General features: G+C 45.0%; 1 protein-coding gene across 1 annotated transcript in view; it reads left to right on the forward strand.

The window, feature by feature from the left end:
• Window positions 1-34: 34 nt before the first annotated feature.
• The window catches only part of trip4 (thyroid hormone receptor interactor 4), a 144,924-nt gene continuing 129,124 nt past the window's right edge, over window positions 35-15,834 (forward strand). Inside the window, exons 1-3 of the mRNA XM_043680516.2 lie at window positions 35-172; window positions 10,824-10,993; window positions 11,422-11,558. Of these exons, the coding sequence (XP_043536451.2) occupies window positions 42-172; window positions 10,824-10,993; window positions 11,422-11,558 (438 nt within the window). The 5' untranslated portion in view covers window positions 35-41. The remainder of the gene's footprint in view (window positions 173-10,823; window positions 10,994-11,421; window positions 11,559-15,834) is intronic.

The following is a 15,834-nucleotide window of genomic DNA, read 5'->3' on the forward strand; positions in this document are numbered from 1 at the left end:
GTGTGTTGTGTCCGCGGTTGATATACTTCCGGGTCGGTGCAATGGCTGCTGCGCGGAATGAAGGTGGTAGTGGCGGAGGGAAGATGAGTGGTGATGCGGAGTCTCTTTTGCGCTGGTGCCAGCAGGAGCTAGTTCGGAAGTTCAGCCTGGAAGTGAATGAGGAGTTGATTCAGTAAGTGAGGGCTGGCGGCCGCCATCTCTACAGACAGCAAGAGCTAAGCAAGGCCCTGGGGTTCCATGTCCCTCTCCCCCCCCCCCCCCTCTCCCCCCCCCTCCCCCCCCCTCTCCCCCCCCCTCCCCCCCCCTCCCTCCCCCCCCCTCCCCCCCCCTCCCCCCCCCCCCCCCTCCCCCCCCCCCTCTCTCCCTCTCTCCCCCCCCTCTCTCCCCCCCCCCTCTCTCCCCCCCCTCTCTCCCCCCCCTCTCTCCCCCCCTCTCTCCCCCCCTCTCTCCCCCCCTCTCTCCCCCCCTCTCTCCCCCCTCCCCCCCTCTCTCCCCCCTCCCCCCCTCTCTCCCCCCTCCCCCCCTCTCTCCCCCCTCCCCCCCTCTCTCCCCCCTCCCCCCTCTCTCCCCCCCTCTCTCCCCCCCTCTCTCCCCCCCTCCTCCCCCCCTCTCTCCCCCCTCCCCCCCTCTCTCCCCCCTCCCCCCCTCTCTCCCCCCTCCCCCCCTCTCTCCCCCCTCCCCCCCTCTCTCCCCTCTCCCCCCCTCTCTCCCCTCTCCCCCCCTCTCTCCCCCCCTCTCTCCCCCCCTCTCTCCCCCCCTCTCTCCCCCCCTCTCTCCCCCCCTCTCTCCCCCCCTCTCTCTCCCCCCCTCTCTCCCCCCCTCTCTCCCCCCCTCTCTCCCCCCCTCTCTCCCCCCCTCTCTCCCCCCTCTCCCCCCCTCTCTCCCCCCCTCTCTCCCCCCCTCTCTCCCCCCCTCCCCCCCCCTCTCCCCCCTCTCCCCCCCCCCCTCTCCCCCCCTCCCCCCCCTCCCCCCCCTCTCCCCCCCTCCCCCCCCTCTCTCTCCCTCCCCCCCTCTCTCTCTCCCTCCCCCCCTCTCTCTCTCCCTCCCCCCCTCTCTCTCTCCCCCTCCCCTCCTCTCTCTCCCCCTCCCCCCCTCTCTCTCCCCCTCCCCCCCCCCCTCTCTCTCCCCCCCTCTTTCCCCCCCCCTCTTCCCCCCCCCCTCTTTCCCCCCCTCTCTCCCCCCCCCTCCCCCCCCTCTCTCCCCCCCCCTCCCCCCCTCTCCCCCCTCCCCCTCTCCCCCCCTCTTCCCCCCCCCTCCCCTCCCCCCCCTCCCCCCCTCCCCCCCCCCTCCCCCCCCCTCCCCCCCTCCCCCCCCCCCCCCCCCCCCCCCCCCCTCCCCCCCTCTCCCCCCCTCTCCCCCCCTCTCCCTGCCTTGCCATTTGAGATCAAGGCCAGTCACTTTCTCACTGCCACTTTCCAACACTACCCCTGTACCCCTTAATGTCACTAATTTCCAGAAACCTGATAACTTAAGACCTGAACTTGCTCAATGAATACACTTCCACAACCCTCTGGGATAGAGAATTGAGTACCTTGGAATGAAGATATTCATCCATATCTCTCTCTCTCTTCTCTCTCTCTCTCTCTTGCCTCCGCCCCGTTTTACCATTCTCTAAATATTCATGAATAAAATCCTTTCTAATAGACTCTAAAATTCTCCCCATTATGAATGTCAGGCTAACAGGTCTGCAGTTATCTACTCTCCCACTGCCTCCCTTCTAAAACAGTGGGGTTACGTTTCCTGCCATTCTGTCACAGGAACCTTTTGCATATCTTTAGAGTTACGAAAGATAATTACAATGCATCTACACTATTCTGTTGCTACTTCCAATACTCCGGGAAGGAGCTTGTCTTGTCCAAGAGATTTGCCATCTCTCAGTCCAGCTAATTTTTCATCTGCTAACTCTTGATGAATTTTTTTTAAACTTTTTTGTTGCTCAAGTCCTTTGGTTGCCTGATATTTTGAGATGATTTTCTTTTTTTTAAAAATATAGATGTAAAGTAACTTTTAATTTTTCCACTTTAAATTCTCCTGTCTCCAGTTGTTAACGTCTCACATTTATCTTTGCTAAATTTTTTCCTTTCACATATTGGTACAAGCTTTACCAATTTTCATTCTCCTTGCTAACTTCTGTTAATATTCTCCTTTCACTTATCAGTTCCTTGGCCCTCCTTTGCTAGGCATAAATTGCTCCCAAACCTCAGGTTTACCACTATGTCTGGTATTATTGTAAGTCACTTCCTTTGATCGAGTGTACTGTTTAATTTCTTTCATTAGCCACAATTGATTCACCTTGCTCTTTGGGTGTTTACACCTTTAGAAGAAAGTATATCTGTTATAAACCTTATAGTGTTTCTTTAAATATTAGCCATTGCCTGACTGCCAACAAGGGTAGTAATATCTGGATTACTCCCAGAGCTATGAGTTAGTGAGGGCAGGAATAGGAGGATAGAGCAGATGAACGCATGGCTGAGGAGCTGGTGTATGGGAGAAGGATTCATGTTTTTGGATCATTGGAATCTCTTTTGGGGTCGAAGTGACCTGTACAATAAGGACAGATTGCACCTAAATTGGAAGGGGACTAATATACTGGCAAGGAAATTTGCTAGAGCTGCTTGGGAGGATTTAAACTAGTAAGGTGGGGGGGGGTGTGTCCCAGGGAGATAGTGAGGAAAGAGATCGATCTGAGGCGATTACAGCTGCGAACAGAAGTGAATCAAACAGTCAGGGCAGACAGGGACAAGGTAGGACCAATAAATTAAACTGCATTTATTTCAATGCAAGGGGCCTAACAGGGAAGGCAGATGAACTCAGGGCATGGTTAGGAACATGGGACTGGGATATCATAGCAATTACGGAAACATGGCTCAAGGATGGGCAGGACTGGCAGCTTAATGTTCCAGGATACACATGCTACAGGAAGGATAGAAAGGGAGGCAAGAGAGGAGGGGGAGTGGCATTTTTGATAAAGGATAGCATTACAGCTGTGCTGAGGGAGGATATTCCCGGAAGTACATCCAGGGAAGTTATTTGGGTGGAACTGAGAAATAAGAAAGGGATGATCACTTTATTGGGATTGTATTATAGACCCCCCGAATAGTCAGAGGGAAATTGAGAAACAAACTTGTAAGGAGATCTCAGCTATCTGTAAGAATAATAGGGTAGTTATGGTAGGGAATTTTAACTTTTCAAACATAGACTGGGACTGCCATAGTGTTAAAGGTTTAGATGGAGAAGAATTTCTTAAGTGTGTACAAGACAATTTTTTGATTCAATATGTGGATGTACCCACTAGAGAAGGTGCAAAACTTGACCTACTGTTGGGAAATAAGGCAGGGCAGGTGCCTGAGGTGTCAGTGGGGGAGCACTTTGGGGCCAGCGACCATAATTCTATTCGTTTTAAAATAGTGATGGAAAAGGATAGACCGGATCTAAAAGTTGAAGTTCTAAATTGGAGAAAGGTCAATTTTGACGGTATTAGGCAAGAACTTTCGAAAGCTGATTGGAGGCAGAAGTTCGCAGGTAAAGGGACGGCTGGAAAATGGGAAGCCTTCAGAAATGAGATAACAAGAATCCAGAGAAAGTATTTTCCTGTTTGGGTGAAAGGAAAGGCTGGTAGGTATAGGGAATGCTGGATGACTAAAGAAATTGAGGGTTTGGTTAAGAAAAAGGACGAAGCATATGTCAGGTATAGACAGGATAGATCGAATGAATCCTTAGAAGAGTATAAAGAAAGTCGGAGTATACTTAAGAGGGAAATCAGGAGGGCAAAAAGGGGACATGAGATAGCTTTGGCAAATAGAATTAAGGAGAATCCAAATGGTTTTTACAAATATATTAAGGACAAAAGGGTAACTAGGGAGAGAATAGGGCCCCTCAAAGATCAGCAAGGCAGCCTTTGTGTGGAGCCTCAGAAAATGGGGGAGATACTAAATGAATATTTTGCATCCGTATTTACTATGGAAAAGGATATGGAAGATATAGACTGTAGGGAAATAGATGGTGACATCTTGCAAAATGTCCAGATTACAGAGGAGGAAGTGCTGAATGTCTTGAAACGGGTAAAGGTGGATAAATCCGCAGGACCTGATCAGATGTACCCGAGAACTCTGTGGAAAGCTAGAGAAGTGATTGCTGGGCCACTTGCTGAGATATTTGTATCATCGATAGTCACAGGTGAGGTGCCGGAAGACTGGAGGTTGGCTAACGTGGTGCCACTGTTTAAGAAGGGTGGTAAGGACAAACCAGGGAACTGTAGACCGGTGAGACTGACGTTGGTGATGGGCAGGTTGTTGAAGGGAATCCTGAGGGGCAGGATGTACATGTATTTGGAAAGGCAAGGACTGATTAGGGATAGTCAACATGGCTTTGTGCATGGGAAATCATATCTCACAAACTTGATTGAGTTTTTTGAAGAAGTAACAAAGAGGATTGATGAGGGCAGAGCAGTAGATGTGATCTATATGGACTTCAGTAAGGCGTTCGATGAGGTTCCCCATGGGAGACTGATTAGCAAGGTTAGATCTCATGGAATACAGGGACAACTGGCCATTTGGATAGAGAACTGGCTCAAAGGTAGAAGACAGAGGGTGGTGGTGGAGGGTTGTTTTTCAGACTGGAGGCCTGTGACCAGTGGAGTGCCACAAGGATCAGTGCTGGGTCCACTACTTTTTGTCACTTATATAAATGATTTGGATGGAGCATAAGAGGTATAGTTAGTAAGTTTGCAGATGACACCAAAATTGGAGGTGTAGTGGACAGCGAAGAGAGTTACCTCAGATTACAACAGGATCTTGATCAGATAGCCAGTGGGCTGAGGAGTGGCAGATGGAGTTTAATTTAGATAAATGTGAGGTGCTGCATTTTGGAAAAGCAAATCTGACCAGGACTTATACACTTAATGGTAAGGTGCTGGGGTCTAACTCAATGCGTTTGTTGATAGAGTTCCAGTTGGAATGCCATGCTTCTAGGAATTTTTATGCATGTCTTTGTTTGGCTTGTCCTCGGATGGATGTGTTGTCCCAGTCGAGAGAGAGTCATGTCTTTTTGTGGCTAATTGGTGTTCATGAATCCTGATGGCTAGTTTTCTGCCTGTTTGTCCAATGTAGTATTTGTTACAGTCCTTGCATGGTATTTTGTAAATGACATTAGTTTTGCTTGTTGTCTGTATAGGGTCTTTCAAGTTCATTAGCTGCTGTTTTAGTGTGTTGGTGGGTTTGTGGGCTACCATGATGCCAAGAGGTCTGAGTAGTCTGGCAGTCATTTCTGAGATGTCTTTGATGTAGGGGAGAGTGGCTAGGGTTTCTGGACGTGTTTTGTCTGCATTGTGGTAGCATCCCCTGAGAAAAGGAACAGAAAGTGACTTCAGCACAGGAAATGACATCACCAATCCAAAAAAATCCAAACATATAAATAGAAAGCAGGAATTATCAGCAATGCTTCACCTGAGGCCCACTGAGGATGTTACCTAGTAGGGTGAGGAAACATCTGGAAATGAACCTTTCAGCTCAACGAGCAAACCTACATCCACTCCCTCTTAACCTAGGTTAAACTCTCCACAACAGCACGAGCATATCGCCTTCTGAGGATGTTCGTCTCAGTCATATCAATATGCAACCTATCTTGTACGACTCTCACCTACCCCAGAGCTAGTCCGAATGTCACAGAAATTTGCTGTCCATCATATACCAGTTTTCACGCCATGTGTTCAATCCGTCAGTTCTTCTGTCTCTGTGCTCATGAGTCCAAGGGATTGCTAGTAACTCTGAGATGACTGCAGTGAAAGTCTTGCTTTTCAGTGTCCTTGCTCACTTCTTGAAGTCTCGTTCACCCATTCTACCTAAGTCTCTGGTACTGACATGGACCATGACCTGTGGTTGCTTGCCCTCCCCAAGACAAATGTCCTGTAGATGTGGTAATTTGGAAAGAAATGATTCACCAAAGTTTACAGTGAGTTGAAATAATTTAGCGAAAGACAATTGAGGAAAGCTCCCCTCTGATCAGTCTGGCATCTATTATCCTGTGTCGGGCAAAAGAATTTTGTGGAAATCAAACTTCAGTTATGTGAGAACTGTCAACCCAGATAATTGGAGATGGTTCAGTCTGTCATTGTTGACCACTATGGATATACATGTATGTAACCTTCTGGAAATAATATTGTCTTTGCTACAATAAGATTTGTGGCAGAGAATTGTTTATATTAACTACCCTCTCTACTTCTATTCCAATATATCCTTTCTTCTCATTTAGACCTAGTCGTTAATGTTGGGCGCAGATGCATGGATTGGAGGAGTCCATTCAGCCTCATGGGCTGATCCTGTCAGATGGTGCCAGATATAAATTTATTTGCGCTTTGCTCCAGAGATAGTAACATTTACTTGCATAATGCAATAAGGTGCTTCATGGGGGGGTTACCAAACAAAAATTTGAAATTTTGGAAAACAGATGACTCAAACTTGATCAAAGGAAGAAGTTTTTAACGTACTTCTGAAAGTAGGCAAGAGGTTTTAGGGGAGGGATTCTGGGGTCTCGTCCCTTGGCAGTTGGTAGCGTTACAATCTGTGGTGGACTGATTTGAAACCAGAGATGTTCAAGAAGCCAGAATTATTAGAGCACAGATATCTCTGACAGTTGTAGGACTGTAAGACGTTACAGTACTAGGAGAGGGCAAGGCATTGGAAGGATGTGAATTTTAAATCTGAATTGTTGCCTGACCTCTTAAGTTAAAAACACAGATTCAAATCCCACAAAGGCATCTGATGGAGTTTAAATTCAAAAAAGGGAATTCTTGTGGCAGAGTGATAGCGTTCCTGCTTCTGTCTAAACAAGTTGATTAATAATACTGTATATGCAGAAAGACTGCCATGAAAAGGCCCAGTCAACAGGCCATGGAGGGGATTGTAATGTCTGACCACCTGATCCTCTTTTGTGATTAGGCACTGGGGGACCATGGGGTGTCTGCTGGTACGTATCAGGTCCTTCTTGACCTCTGGGTACCTCAAGATAGTTCAACAGGTTTGGAATCAATGTAATGAGAGAGACATGGATGATGGTTTCTGCATCAGCTGTGTGCAGATTGATGACAGTAAGGAAGTGGAAGCAGGTGATGGTGGATGGAATATATGGTCAAACACCAGGGATGGAAAGAGTCTGGTTCTGCCTCAGACAGTTCCTGGGAAGAGGGATGGAATCAATGTTTGGAAAATGGAGTTTTGGTGGGGATTCATGACAGTGGCTTTAGCCGCCTCATCTTTGTTGGGGGGCATTTTTGTTCACCTGGTGCTGAATGTTAGGCAAGCAGTCTGAGAGTTAAGAGCCAGTTTGTGTGTGTCTGTTTTTTTTCAGGGGGACATAGTATGTGTGTTGGTGGTGAGGTTGCTGGGATTACTTATGAAATAGATCTTTTCTCATAGTGTTGCGGAAGGGCAGAAGGCAGTGCGGAAGGGCAGAAGGCAGATCAGCAAAACCAGGAGGTCTATTATACGTCTTTAGAGAACTCCAAAGATAATGAGGACATGAATGGTTTTATGACTATCTCTGGATAGATCAGAATAGAAGCTGATGAGAGTGCAATGTATGACACATCAATGATAAGAGATATGATTGCTGTTTTTGGGTTCCAAAGCAAATAGAAGCTATTTTCTCTTAATCACAACAGTAGAGCTAAAGGACAAAAACTGTATTTGAAGGAGGATAAATTCAAAACTAATTTGTACAATCAATACTTGAGTGACAGTGGTTTGTCTGTAGAACAGGTTCCGTTGTGACATGGTGGACTCAGTTGGTATTGATTTAGTCAAAGCAATTTAGATGGATGACTTTCAGAAAATAACATTTAAGGGATACTGTACATGAATCAATGTGATGTTGTAAGTGTAGCATGATTCAGTGAAACTCTTGTTTTAAAACTCTCCATAACTGGAGATTCCTTGGGTCTGTATCGGTCTGTAGTTAACTAATTGATTGTGATTAATCCATTTTGATACTCCGCGCGAGTATGGTCACTCCATTATCATTGCACCTGCAATAGACAATAGGTGCAGGAGTAGGCCATTCTGCCCCTCGAGCCTGCACCACCATTCATTATGATCATGGCTGATCATCCTCAATCAGTATCCTGTTCCTGCCTTATCTCCATAACCTTTGATTCCACTATCCTTGAGAGCTCTGTCCAACTCTTTCTTAAACGAATCCAGAGACTGGGCCTCCACTGCCTTCTGGGGCAGAGCATTCCACACAGCCACCACTCTCTGGGTGAAGAAGTTTCTCCTCATCTCTGTCCTAAATGGCCTACCCCTTATTTTTAAGCTGTGTCCTCCGGTTCAGGACTCACCCTTCAGCGGAAACATGCTTCCTGCTTCCAGAGTGTCCAATTCTTTAATAATCTTGCACGTCTCAATCAGATCCCCTCTCAGTCTTCTAAACTCAAGGGTATACAAGTCCAGTCGCTCCAATTTTTCAACATTAGATAGTCCCGCCATTCCAGGAATTGACCTCGTGAACCTACGCTGCACTCCCTCAATAGCCAGAATGTCTTTCTTCAAATTTGGAGACCAGAATTGCACACCATATTCCAGGTGCGGTCTCACCAAGGCCCTGTACAGCTGCAGAAGAACCTCTTTGCTTCTATACTCAATCCCTCTTGTTATGAAGGCCAGCATGCTATTAGCCTTCTTCACTACCTGCTGTACCTGCATGCTTACCTTCATTGACTGGTGTACAAGAACACCCAGATCTCTTTGTACTGCCCATTTACCTAACTTGATTCCATTTAGATAGTAATCTGCCTTCCTGTTCTTGCCATCAAAGTGGATAACCATACATTTATCCACATTAAACTACATCTGCCATGCATCTGTCCACTCACCTAACCTGTCCAGGTCACCCTGTAATCTCCTAACATCCTCCTCACACTTCACCCTGCCACCCAGCTTTGTATCATCAGCAAATTTGCTAATGTTACTGTTAATATCATCTTCTGTATCATTAATATATATTGTACAAAGCTGCGGTCCCAGCACTGATCCCTGCGGTACCCCACTGGTCACCGCCTGCCACTCCGAAAGGGAGCCATTTATCACCACTCTTTGTTTCCTGTCAGCCAACCAATTTTCAATCCAAGTCAGTATTTTGCCCCCAATACCATGCGCCCTAACTTTGCTCACTAACCTCCTATGTGGGACTTTATCAAAGGCTTTTTGAAAGTCCAGGTACACTATATCCACTGGATCTCCCTTGTCCATCTTCAGAGTTACATCCTCAAAAAATTCCAGAAGATTAGTCAAGCATGATTTCCCCTTCATAATTCCATGCTGACTCTGACCTATCCTGTTACTGCTATCCAGATGTGTCGTAATTTCATCCTTTATAATTGACTCCAGCATCTTTCCCACCACTGAGGTCAGACTAACTGGTCTATAATTTCCTTCTTTCTCTCTCGCTCTTTTCTTAAAAAGTGGTACAACATTAGCCACCCTCCAATCTGCAGAACTGATCCCGAATCTATCGAACTCTGGAAAATAATCACCAACGCATCCACGATTTCTAGAGCCACCTCCTTCAGTACCCTGGGATGCAGACCACCAGCTCCCGGGGACTTATCAGCTTTCAGACCTAACAGTCTCTCCAACACCAATTCTTGGCAAATATAAATTCCCTTCAGTTCAGGTCCTTCAGCCACTGTTACCTCAGGGAGATTGCTTGTGTTTTCCCCAGTGAACACAGATCTGACGTACCAATTCAACTCTTCTGCCATTTCTTTGTTCCCTGTAATATATTCTCCTGTTTATGTCTTAAAGGGCCCAATTTTAGTCTTACCAATTTTTTTCCCTTTCACATACCTAAAAAAGCTTTTACTATCCTCCTTTATATTTTTGGCCAGTTTACCTTGGTACCTCATTTTTTCTCTCCGTATTTCCTTCTTAGTAATCCTCTGTTGTTCTTTAAAAGCTTCCCAGTTCTCCGTTTTCCCACTTATCTTTGCTATGTTATACTTTTTCTCTTTTGACCTTATGTTTCTTAACTTCCCTCGTCAGCCACGGCCACCCTTGCCTCCTCAGGATCTTTATTTCTTTTTGGAATGAACTGATCCTGCATCTTCTGCATTATACCCAGAAATATCTGCCATTGTTCCTCCACTGTCATCCCTGCTAAGGTATTGCATCATTGAACTTTGGCCAGTTCCTCCCTCATAGCTCCATAGTTAAGGACATCAGAAAAAGAAAGGCACTATTAACTTCTTTGACTATTTGATTATATCATGGTTTCATCCCAATTCCATTCGCTTGCCTTTCATCTATATGTTTTGATATCCATATCTAACAAAAACAATACTGATAATCTCAGTCTTGGTGAACTCAATTGTTTCCCAGCACTTGCAGTCTTGAAGGAGATTATCCACTTTCTTATTACCTTTTTCATGGATCAGTGCTTCCTGATTTCATTCTTGAAGGACCTTATTCTAATCTTGAGACTTTTAAGGATGGTAGGTGTAATTCGACATGAGCCTTTTTTTCAGCTGCCCACTCCTTTGTCCACAGTGCTATATGTATAAATATGTTTGTTAAAGGAAGAGTACAAGACTCAGTTTAATAATTTTTAACCTTTTTGATGGAACAGCATTTACTCTAACTTGCATTTTTTAGTAGAGTGGGGTTCTTTATATGCTTGAGATTGTGTGTGTATTAATTAGCGCCTGCATTATTTATCTTCGGGTTACCTGGGTGGGGAAAGTAACTTCAATTAGTGGATACCCCAAACACAAAGTTTCCGTTTGTTCACCCTTCATTCCTCAACTGTACGGAAAATTTTTCTTTTCCGCCCAGGTATGTCCTGTCAATTGAGAGTGCAGAGGAGATTGAAGATTATGTTGCTGACTTGATTCAAGGGACCGAAGGGAAGAAACGTATTTTCATCGACGAGCTTCTGAAAAGATGGAAGAAATCACAAGAGTTGCTTGCTGCTGGACAAGTGCAGTTTTACAGAAAAAAAGATGGTGAGTCTAAATCTAACACATCTGTAGTCCTTGCCCTGAAATTGTCTAATTTATGGAAGTCTGCAACTTCTCATGTCACAAATTAGATTATTTTGTCAATATGGAGAAAGTGAGGACTGCAGATGCTGGAGATCAGAGTCGAGAGTGTGGTGCTGGAAAAGCACAGCCGGTCAGGCAGCATCCGAGGAATCCTGATGGAGGGCTTATGTCCAAAACATCAATTCTCCTGCTCCTCGGATGCTGCTGTTTCCTGCTGTGCTTTTCCAGCAGAACATTCTTGATCCTGTTTATGAGGGCTTCCTGTGCATAAATTGGCTCCACAATCCCTGCGTTACAACTTGAAAATTTACTTTACTCGCTGAAAAGTATTTGGGAATGTGCTGAGGTTGTGAAAAGTGCTATATAATTGCAGCTTTCTCTCTCTGTAGAGATTCCAGATTCATCGAAAGCAGGTGACCAGCTCAAGAAATCCAAGCGGAAAGGTCGGAACAAGCAAGAACCAGTGCTTGTGTCCGAGATCCAGCAGCCAGCAGAAGAGGTTAAAACACCCATGGATCTGGTGAAGGTAAGCCCTGAAGGCAACAAACTTTTTCACATCTATCGACCGCTCTTGAGGAGTGACCATGAAACTCTTTCAGCTTTTGTACCCCTCTCAATGCTCTTGGCTGAGTAGAACAGAGGAATTCTCAACCTTGGGTAGCTGATTAATCTCAGACCAAGCCTATGGTCTCTGGAACAGGGTGTTTTGCAAAAACCCATGAAAGGAATTATAGCCTCTGTTTGGCTTTGAATAATCTATCCCTCATTCACCTGGAAGGGTGAAAAAGTGAGAAGCTGTTGAGGCAAGCTGTTTCCTGGCAGTCCTTTGCAGTAAATAGGGCATTTCTTTTCATTATTAGGATGCTGCTGTTAAGACAAGACATTCTGCCTAATGAGTAATGTAGTATCTAAATTTCAGTGGCAGTGTGCTGACAAGTATGTAGACTATATGTCTCAACGAGGAGCAGGGTGTAACTTTAAAATTATTTATTTACCACAATTGGTTCGCACCTTTCTGATTAAATTGTTGTGCTATTTCAACATGGTTGAAAGTGACATTTGGGTGGCTCGGTTACTCTGTGGTTAGCACTGCTGCCTCACAGCGCCAGGAACTCCAATTTGATTCCACCCTTGCGTGACTGTCTGTGTGGAGTTTGCACGCTCCCCCCATGTCTGCGAGAGTTTCCTCCCGGTGCTCTGGTTTACTCTCTCAGGCCAAAGATGTGCAGTTGAGGTGGATTGACCATGCTAAATTGCCCATAGTGTCTAGGGATGTGAAGGCTAGGTGGGTTAGCCATGGGAAATGTAGGGATAGGATAGGAGTGTAGGTCTGTGTGGGATGCTGTTCGGAGAATTGGTGCCAACTCGATGGGCTGAATGGCCTGCTTTCACACTGTAGGCATTCTATTCTATGATCAGTGAAATCATGTCTCTCACTTCTAACTGTCAAATTTATTGTATAGCTTTAGGAAAGATTCCATATGGTAGACTGATTAGTAAGGTTAGATCACTTGGGACAGAGGGAGAGCTAGCCAATTGGATGCAAAATTGGCTTGATGGTAGGAGACATAAGGTGGGGTAGAGGGTGGTTGTTCAGATTGGAAATTTATTTAAGAGTAAAACAGGATCTTGATCAACTGGACCAGTAGACCAAGGAAGGCAGAAGGAGATCAATTCAGACAAATGCAAGGTGTTGCATTTTGGTAAGACAAACCAGAGCAGGACTTGTGCAGTTAATGGTAGGAACCTGGGGAGTGTTGTCAAACAGAGAGATCCAGAGGTACAGTTATATAGTTCCTTGAAACTGACATCACAGGTAAACAGGGTGATCAAGAAGGCATTTGGCATGCTTGCCTTCATCGGTCGGAGCATTCTTCTGGCCAATCCTCATTTCTTCACTTCACTGGAGTCCATCAACCTCTTACCATTCAGTAAATGATCTCCATGTCCTCAACCAACATCACCACCTTTTCTAAAGGGTCTGGCTACAACCCAGATTGAAACAGGTGATAGTTGGGACATCATATTACGGCTATACAAGACATAGGTAAGGCCACATTTAGAGTAATGTGTACAATTCTGGTTACCCTGTTATAAGAAGGATGTTATTAAAGTGGAAGGGGTGCAAAAAAGATTTACAAGGATGTTACTAACACTGGAATGTTTCAGTTATAAGGAGAGGCTGATGGGCTGGGATTTGTTTCCCCTGGAGTGTAGGAGGCTGAGAAGTGAACTTAGAGATATATAAAAACTTGAATGGCATAGATAAGGTGAATTGCCAAGGTCTTGTGCCTAGGCCAAAGGAGTCCAAAACTAGAGACATCGGTTTAAGGTGAGAGGGGTAAGATTTAAAAAGAACCTGATGGGCAATTTCTTCACATAAAGGATGGTGCATATATGGATCAGGCTGTCAGGATGTGATCGAGATGGGTACAGTTAGAACATTTAAAAGACACTTGGATTGGTACATGAAGAGGAAAGGTTTAGAAGGATATGGGCCAAACACCGACAAATGGGACTAGTTTAGTTAAGGAAACCTAGTTGGTATGGATGCATTTCTTCCATACTGAATGACGATGATGACTTCTGGGCCCAATTCTGCAGCTGCTGGTCAGAGATCAAAGTGAATGGTTTCACCAGGCTAGACAACGATTGGGAGCATCACACTTAAATACATTCCTGTCTTTGGCGCATTCAGATTTGTGCATCTTGAGCAGCGCCAGTGTAGAAATCCAATCCCAGAATCCAGGAAAAAGAATCAGGAGGAGAGATTAGAATTTGTTTTTACTTAATGGATTATAATTATTTGAATGTGTTGCCTGAAAGGCTGGTGAAAGCAGATACAGCAGCAACGTTTAAAAGGAAATTTGATTTACACCTGAAGGGAAAAATCTGTAGGTCATAGGAAAAGTGCAGGATAGTGGAACAAATTGACTAGCCCTTTGAAAGAGCCAACAAAGATGAGATGGATTCATCGCTTTGTGCTAACCTGTAAGATTCTGGTCCAATTTCTGTTTGACTGCCACCCTGACACTGTCCGACAGGCCAGAGTTAATCCTTAGGTTTTTAGCTCAGCCGCAATGTCAGCACTAAAGGAATTGTGCTGTTTCAAGATGAAAATGTGTTCACTTTTTAACAAAGTCAATAGTGTGTACCAAAACATTAACAGAAGCACTTCCTATGCATTTTCAGATGTGGTGTAACCTTAATTTAATAATGTTTAAAGTGAGGAGGGCTTTTAAGTCCATCTCTGCTTTCCGTCATTAAATTATGCATTTTCTTTTGCTTGTTGGTGTCTCCTTTACTCTGATCATTTTGGAGCTTTTGTTTATGCTGAGGAATGTTATTTAAGGTAAAGGGTTGGAAACTGTTACAGTGGATACAAGATGCTTTGGGAGTGACAAGTAGATTTTTTTTATTCTTTGCCCACAAACCATATAAAAACTTAAAAGATGTCATACATTTTTACTTTTCAAAAATACATGGTCACCCATGTAGGGCTGTATAATGATAGCGCAATGATTACTATAATTAAGGAACCAAGCAGCAAGCTGGTCTCAATTCCTTGCACTTGTCCAGCTTGCTATGTTTCGTGGTGAGGACATTCAGAGATGGCAGCAATACATTTCATTACTGCTGCCTTTCTAGTTATCGACAGGAGTTCAATATTTTAGGAAAATGTTAATATTTTACTTCACGGTTGCAACAGTACAATCTGCCTCTGCTACACATGACTTTGGAAATTGAATGCACCTGAAATCCAAGGCTGATGAAACCTGGTACATTGGGCAAATCCTTTTCATTTTAAAAGATTCAGGTAATAAACCCTCCCAATGTTAACATATACACTGTCTCGCTTGGACTTTACTCATGAAATCTGCCAAGTCTCAACATTCTTCAGAACTGCTCCTTCAGTTCTCACCAGCAGAAAGTGTTATTTGCGGCACGGTGGCACAGTGGTTAGCACTGCTGCTTCACCGCATCAGAGACCGGGTTCAATTCCCGCCTCAGGCAGCTGTCTGTGTGGAGTTTGTACATTCTTCCCCCTGTCTGCGTGGGTTTCCTCCCACAGTCCAAAAATGTGCAGGTTAGGTGAATTGGCCATGCTAAATTGCCCATAGTGTTAGGTGAAGGGGTAAATGTAGGGGAATGGGTCTGGGTGGGTTGCGCTTCGGTGGGTTGAAGGGCCTGTTTCCACACTGTAAGTAATCTAATCTAAACTGGATGGATTCTCTGTGAGGAACAGGCAAATTGGAATGAAATCACTGGTGTCAATGTTCAAGAATGCAAGTGTTGACCACAGGAACAGAACTCGACCACAGGAACAGAACTCGACCACAGGAACAGAACTCGACCACAGGAACAGAACCCGACCACAGAATCCTGTAACCTATGATCATGATTTGCCTTTGGCTTCAAATCAACTTTCCTGCCCACTTCCCGTATTCATTGATTCCCTGAGCCCAATAATCGAGCTGTTTTAGCCTTAAAACGTATTCAACAGTGGCGTTCTGCAACTTCCTGAAGTAGAGAATTTTAAAGATTCACAATCCTTTGAGTAAAGTCATTTACTCTCATCTCATGTCCTAAATAATTGGCGACTTACCTGAGACTGCCCTCATATTTTAGATTCCCTAATTAGCAGAAACAATCTCTCAGCATCTGCCCTGTCAAGCCCCTTCAGAACATTATCCTGGACTCAAGAATATAGATCTGAATTACTCAGCCCATCATCATAGGACGCCCCAGGCAATAGCCTACTGAAACTTTACAGCACCAACACAAGTATATCCTTTCTTAAA

This window comes from Chiloscyllium plagiosum, unplaced genomic scaffold (assembly GCF_037043375.1).
Source record: "Chiloscyllium plagiosum isolate Xiang-an unplaced genomic scaffold, Cpla_swu_hap1 HiC_scaffold_42, whole genome shotgun sequence".
Lineage (NCBI taxonomy): Eukaryota > Metazoa > Chordata > Chondrichthyes > Orectolobiformes > Hemiscylliidae > Chiloscyllium > Chiloscyllium plagiosum.